This window comes from Rhinopithecus bieti, unplaced genomic scaffold (genome assembly GCF_001698545.2).
Source record: "Rhinopithecus bieti isolate Rb0 unplaced genomic scaffold, ASM169854v2 scaffold_7681, whole genome shotgun sequence".
Taxonomy (NCBI): Eukaryota; Metazoa; Chordata; class Mammalia; order Primates; family Cercopithecidae; genus Rhinopithecus; species Rhinopithecus bieti.
In genome coordinates, this window is record NW_016806571.1 from 5,454,120 (window position 1) to 5,461,502 (window position 7,383).

General features: G+C 38.1%; 1 protein-coding gene across 1 annotated transcript in view; it reads left to right on the forward strand.

Moving 5' to 3' along the window:
- The window catches only part of SLC4A1AP (solute carrier family 4 member 1 adaptor protein), a 32,948-nt gene that overhangs the window by 22,139 nt on the left and 3,426 nt on the right, over positions 1-7,383 (forward strand). The window contains exons 10-12 of the mRNA XM_017876990.1: positions 609-849; positions 3,513-3,599; positions 4,290-4,357. Coding sequence (XP_017732479.1) covers positions 609-849; positions 3,513-3,599; positions 4,290-4,357 — 396 coding nt within the window. The remainder of the gene's footprint in view (positions 1-608; positions 850-3,512; positions 3,600-4,289; positions 4,358-7,383) is intronic.

Genomic DNA, 7,383 nt, shown 5'->3' on the forward strand with positions numbered 1-7,383 from the left:
AAAAAAAAAAAAAAAAAAAAGATATAACCAAGATACACTTTGGTTCCTTCCCTCTATTCCATAACCGTGATCAACTTTTTCTAATAAGTACTTTTATTGAATGGCTTTGATTACAATATTTAGCTTTATTCTTTGAGAAATGTCTTCCTCCTTTTCTTCAGGATCTGTTTGACTGATTTACATGCCATTCCCCTGAAATTACTCTAAGTCTAAAATGAAAAAGCAGCACAAATGACTTATTTGATTGTCTGATGTATTCCTTAGAAGATTTTGTAATCAATTGAGATCCTTTAGTATCATGAGTTGTAACAGGACAGAATTCCTGTAGCTGGCACTCATCTGAAATAACTATTTTAGTTCCTTACAAGCGATTTTCAAGTGTTTTGTATTTAGTAATCTTTGACTCTAGGAAATAATAAAGACACTTGTTTAGGGTCTGTAGAGGGGTAAAATTTCATGTGAAAGTCCCACCTCTAGCAGACTTCTGTGTAGTTCATCAACCTAAAGAGGGTAAACATTCAACACATTTAGACTGACTTCCTTGAAAAGATTTATCTCTTGTTGTCATTAAGTAGAACTACTTGTTCATGGTTTTGTTTCCCTCTTAGAAGTTACCCCCCAAGCGTCCAGAACTCCCTCCAACTCTAATGAGAATGAAAGATGAGCCTGAAGTAGAAGAGGAGGAGGAAGAGGAAGAGGAAGAAGAGAAAGAAAAGGAGGAGCATGAAAAGAAAAAACTGGAGGATGGAAGCCTCAGTAGGCCACAGCCAGAGATAGAGCCAGAAGCAGCAGTGCAGGAAATGAGGCATCCCACAGATCTCACACATTTTAAAGAAACCCAAACCCATGGTAATATCTTTCTTCTCCTTCCTGTGTTGTTCAGTGGGCAATTACATTGATTGTGGATAGGTTTTAAAAAGCAAGGCCAGTTCTTATCTGCACATTTGACTTCGTATGTGATATACTGACTCTGTAGTAAGGAAACATACTTTCTTGGTCTTCTTTCTTTGACCGCCAGTCATTATTTGTCCTCATTGCAAATTAAGGGCAGTTATTTCCAATCCATTCCAGAATTACAGAAAATTGAAGGCTATGGAATCTGCAACCATAGCTGCTGTGGAATAATGCCAAGCTGCTGCCACTGTGTGAGTTGGAGGGCAGTGGAATAGGGTAGATGATGCGGCCTGATCAGGTGGTCTCAGGATAAGTCAACCCCTACTCATTTTTTCTCCATCCCTAAAACGGAGGCCAAAGCATAATTGTACCCATTGGACTAAAGTTCTCAAGAAGGATCTTGCTTCATTCATCTTTTTCTGTTTGGAACCTAGCAGAAAACCTGACCCATATCCACCTGCCTCAGCAAATAGTTGATGAAAAATGTTGAAAGACAGAATAGATTGATATTCATATAGATATAGATATATACATCAATTCTGTCTTTCCTATATAGAGAGAATATATATATATATATTTTCTAATTACAAAGGATTATATGTTCATTTTAGAAACTATAGATCATACATGAAAGTCCAAAGGAAAAAAAAGAAATCCCCACAATCCCACCCCTAAAGATCATTGTTTATCTTCTTAGTATCCTTCATCCCTTGTCAGCTGCAGGGGTTATTTTCCTGCTGGTTGGCCAAACTGGTTAGCAAGATAAAGATCTCAGAAAATAAGGAGTATGAGGAGAAACAATAAAAACTGGCACTGAATATATGGGAATGCATGCGTGTCTACTTCCAAAACAAACCAGACTTGGCTACGTAAAAATGCCAGGCCTGGTACGTAGCCCTTCTCTTGAATCACCTTCATTTATCTGGGAAACAGAAAAGTTACTGTTTCCTCATCTGTGAGAGGTAAGTATTCTGTATCTGCATTCCCCTTTTCAAAAAGGTGCTTACATGAGCTTGGTCTTTGAGCCGTATATTGTGAGGGTGGATATAAACAGTTCAGCAGGAAGGGAGCAATAAGTATTATAATTTTTTTGTTTAACAGACCAAAGTAAATATGTATGTGTAAAAATAGCTTAGATTTTGAAACTTGGTTTATAAAATTAAATAATTAGTAAATTTGGCCAGGCACAGTGGCTCATGCCTGTAATCCCAGCACTTTGGGAGGCCGAGGCGGGTGGATCACCTGAGGTCAGGAGTTTGAGACCAGGCTCACCAACATGGTGAGACCCTGTCTCTACTAAAAATACAAAAAAAATTAGCTGGGCGTGGTGGTGCATGCCTGTAATCACAGCTACTCAGGAGGGCTCTGAGGCAGGCAGGAGAATTGCTTGAAATCAGCAGACACAAGTTGCAGTGAATTGAGATCGTACCACTGTACTCCAGCCTGGGTGATAGAGTGAGAATCTGTCTCAGAAACAAAACAAAAAAAATTAAATAATTAGTAAATTTGCAGTGATGAGGGATTACCCCAGGCCTTTTTTCCTGTGGTTTATTTTGTTTTACTTTAATTTTACTTTCATTGAGACAGGGTCTTACTCTGTTACCCAGGTTGGAGTACAGTGGTGTGATCTTGGCTCACTGCAGCCTTGACCTCCCAAGGCACATACCTGTAGAGAAAATAGAGTCATAGGGTCTCCCTGTGTTGCCCAGGCTGGTCTCAAACTCCTGGCCTCCAGCAGTCCTCTCACCTCAGCCTCCCAAAGTGCTGGGATTATAGGTATAAGCCACCATGCCCAGCTTATATATTGCTATTTTATAACCTAGTTTTTTTTTTCCTATGCCTTAAACTATTCTTTTTAAAATGTGGTTTTGGAGAAGGAGCATAGTGGTTCATCACATGCATATGCCATAATATATTTAGTCAGCTCTCAGTTGTTAAACATGTAGGTTATTTCTTAATTTTTGCTATTACAAACATATATATAATAAGTTTTGGGTCCAGGCTGGGTGACTCACACCTGTAATCCCAACATTTTGGGAGGCCAAAGTAGGAGAATCACTTGAGCCCAGGAGTTTGAAACCAACCTGGGCAAGATGGTGAAACTCTATCTCTACAAAAAAAAAAAAAGAAAATTGGCTGGGCATGGTGGTACATGCCTGTAGTCCTAGCTACTCTGGAGGCTGAGGCAGGAGGATCTCTGTAGCCCAGGAATTCAAGGCAGCAGTTAGCTATGATTGCACCACTGCACTCCAGCTTGGGCAACAGAGAAAAACCCTGTTTCTAAAATAATAATACATTTTGGTGTTCATCTCTGATTTAAAAAAAAAAATGTTTTGGGAGTAGAATTTCTAGGCCAAGGAGTATGTACATTTTTGAGGCTTTTGGTAAGTATTGCTAAAAAGTTTCACCTCAACGTTAGCTAGTGTTTTAAGTGGAAAATCGGCAGTCTTCTGTAATATATTTGGAACATATTTATTTAAAACCTTAAGATTAGTTGAAGCTGATGATAATAAAATTGGATGATTATGTACTTAGCTTCTGTTTCTCTTGTTTTTGTTTGTTTGGCTTTCCACTGTGAATTAAATAATGACAATATGCTTTGATATTGCTTTTTATAGAAAACATGTCTCAACTTAGTGAGGAAGAACAGAATAAAGATTATCAAGACAGTAGCGAAACCACTTCATTGTGCGAGGGACCCTCAGGCAAGTAGTACAGCAGCCTTCGTTGCTGCTCTGCACACAGGTGGCTGACTGGTTTCATAAGGGAGGGGTTGGCAGCTGACCTGAAGGCAGCACAGAGAATGGTCCTTCAGTTATGCTGCCACTGGGTCCCTGGACAAAGTTGGAATATAAGAGAGGTTTGTATTTGGTGCCATCCCATTTGCCTTTCTTTTACTCCTCTTCTACCTTCTGGGGTTCCCTCTCCCTGCCCCACAAAGCACCTAATGCCTTGATGCTTCCCTCTGGCTGTGCAAAGCTCTCCACAATTTTACATCTCCCAAAGTCAAATATGTACCTATTATGGGAGTGATTCCAAAACTATCTTAAAAGAAATTGTTAAAAGGACTGCTTTACTCTGGTTTTACCTGTCATGGTTAAACTGTGAACTAGTAAAATCAGCTTCATTTTTTTTTAACTTGTTCACATAATGTGATTATATTCAAGCTTGTGGAACAGCCTTAGGGTTTAAAACTAGGGTTATTCATCCAGGAAAATTTTCTCTTAATAGAGTTTTTACAGTAGTAGAAGGAATTGTTGAGAATTGCATTGTCATGAGCATCTTTTCTTCAATAATTATAATGTTCTTTTAGGAAGAATTTTCCTTTTATTTTACTTATACTGAAAATAGGTATGGCCAGTTTTTTGTTTTATTTTTTTGTTTTCTTAAATTAGCATCAAAGAATGAATATGAGAAAAGCAGAGATGAATTGAAGAAAAAGAAAGCGCCTGGTCCAGGCAAAGTAAGTATTTCACTTGTCTTGGAGTAAAAATGAATCCCCTTGTCATGGATCACATCCAGAAGAGTGAATCTTTGGAGACTGACTTAACAGAGTTCGCAGCAGCCTTATCCCCTTTCCTAGAAATCTAGATTCTTTGATTTTTATTTTTGAATTTTCTGTTGTCTTTATCACTCTCTTCCCTATAACTGCTCATATACAAGCATCTCTTTTATTAGTTTATGAATCTTTCTTTATATCCTATTATGCCATATAAAGACTTTTGAATAACATACTCTTATTTTGCTCCTTTTATTACACAAAAGGTAGGATGTAATGTACTCCACTCTACATCTGTTTTTTTGTATGTTTTATTTATTTATTTATTTAAACCACCCATGGAAATTATTTTGTATCAGTATATTGAGAGTTTCTCACCATATGGAGGACCTTATCTAACCAGTTCCTTATAGAAGGACACTTGGGTTGTTTTTAGTCTTTTATTACAATAATACTATAATGAACAGTCTTGTATATATATATAATTTTGTGTGGAAATAGCTCCCAGAAGTTCTAGGTTGTGTCAGGAGGTCCCCAAGATCACTCACAGGTTAGGTAATTCATAAGAGGACTCAGATCTCAGCGTATGATTGTACTTGCCTCTATGATATACTATAGCAAAAGGATACCAGGCACCATCAGCAAAGGGAAAAGGAACCTGGGGCAAAATATGGTGGAAACCTGGCACAGGCTTCCAAGGATATCTTCCAGTAGAGTGACACAGGACATGTTTTATTCCCCTAAGAACAAGTTGTGGCAACACTTGTGAAATGTTGCTAACTAGGGAAGCTACTTAGAGACTCAGTGCCCAGGGTTTTTATTGGGGACTGATGGCATAGGCATTCCCTGCCTGGCATCTACCAAAATTCAGACTTCCAGAAGGAAAGCAGGTGTTCAGCATGAATCATGTTGTTTGCACAAACAGTTTAGGCACAATAAGCCATTCTTGTCACTTAGGATGGTAGAAACCTTCCCAAATTCCAGGTTCCCAGATGCAAGCCAAGGGCAAACCCTGCAAACAGGTTTTCAAAGGATAGCAGTCAGGTTTGCTCTGTTAACTTTTCTAAACCTTGGCCAAAAGGTAAATGCCAAATTTCCCTCTCTGGAGGCTATACCATTTAGCAGTCATACCTGCAGTGTGTTAACTGCCCCTTTTAAAGAGTGTCACATAACTCACTGGCTGAAAATCAGCTTGTGATGCTTTATGGAAAAAAGGTTCAGAGAAAATATTCCCCCAAGTAGGTTACTTATGTCAAGATCATTAATAGAAACTGTTCTCTCTTAGTTTTTGTTTGCTAACAGGCATAAGGACAATAATTCTTAGAGTTAAAATTATACCTGTATGTAATTTTTCAAAAATAGCTTTTGGGTTACAAGTGGTTCTTTGGTTACATAGATGAATCATATAGTGATGGAGTCTGAGATTTTAGTGCACCTGTCACCCAAGTAGTGTACATTGTACCCAATATGCAATTTTTTATTCCTCATCCCCTTCCCAGCCTCCTTCTTCTGAGTCTCCAAAGTCCATCATACCACTCTGTATGCCTTTGCATACCCATAGCTTAGCTCCCACTTGTAAGTGAGAACATATGGTAGTTGGTTTTCCACTCCTAAGTTACTTTACTTAATGGCCTCTAGCTCCAATTTGCTGTAAAAAAGAAATTATTTTTTATGTTTTTTTTTTTTTTTTTTTTTTTTTTTTGAGACAGGATCTTGCTCTGTCACCCAGGCTGGAGTGCAGTGGTGTGATCATGGCTCACTGCAACCTTCAAGCTCTTGGACTCAAGTGATCCTCCCACCTCAGCCTCCTGAGTAGCTGGGACTACAGTTGTGTGCCACAATGCCCGGCTAATTTTCGTGGGTTTTTTTGTAGAAATACGTCTTGTTTTGTTGCCCGGGCTGGTCTCAAACTCCTAGCTTGCAGTGATCCTGAGATGCTGGCTTTTATTGAATGCTTTTTCTGCATCTATTGAGATGATCATATGGTTTTTGTTTTTAATTCTGTTTCTGTGATGTGTCGTATTTATTGACTTGCATATGTTAAACCATCCCAGCATCCCTGCAATGAAACCCACTTGATCATGGTGTATTGAATAGGGTGTATTATCTTTCTGATATGCTGATGGATTCAGTTTACTAGTCTTTCATTGAGGATTTTTGCATCTGTGTTCACTAGGGATATGGGTCTCTAATTTTCTTTTTTATGTTATGTCCTTTCCTAGTTTTTGTATCAGGGCAATATTAGCGTCATAGAATGAGTTAGGGAGGATTCCTTCTTTCTCAATCTTTTGGAATACTTTCGGTAAGATTGGTTCTTCCTTGAATGTCTGGTAGAATCTGACTGTGAATCCATCTGGTCCTGGGCTTTTTTTTTTTGTTGGTGGTAATATATTTTATTACTGACTCAATCTCACTGCTTGTTATTGGTCTGTTCAGGATTTCTGTTTCTTCCTGATTGAATCTAGAAGAGTTGTATGTTTCCAGGAATTTATCCATTTCTACTAGATGTTCTAGTTTATGTGCATAGAGGTGTTCATAGTAGTCTCAAATGATCTTTTGTATTTCTGTGGTATTGGTTGTAATGTCTCCATTTTCATTTGTAATTGAACTAATATAGAATATTCTTTTCTTGTCTAATCTAGCTAATGATTTATCAATTTAGTTTATCTTTTCAAAACCCCCCTTTTTTTTCATTGATCTTTTGCAATTTCTTTTGTTTCAATTTCATTTAGTTCTGCTCTGATCTTTGTTATTTCTTTTATGGTAGCTTTGGGTTTAATCTGTTTTTTTTTTTTTTTTTTTTTTTTTTCGAGACAGAGTCTCATTCTGTTGCCCAGGGAGTGCAGTAGTGCAATCTCAGCTCACTACAACCTCTGCCTCCCGGGTTCAAGCAATTTTCCTGCCTCAGCCCTCCTGAATAGCTAGGATTACAGGCGTGCACCACCAAGCCCAGCTAATTTTTGTATTTTGTTAGAAATGGGATTTCACGA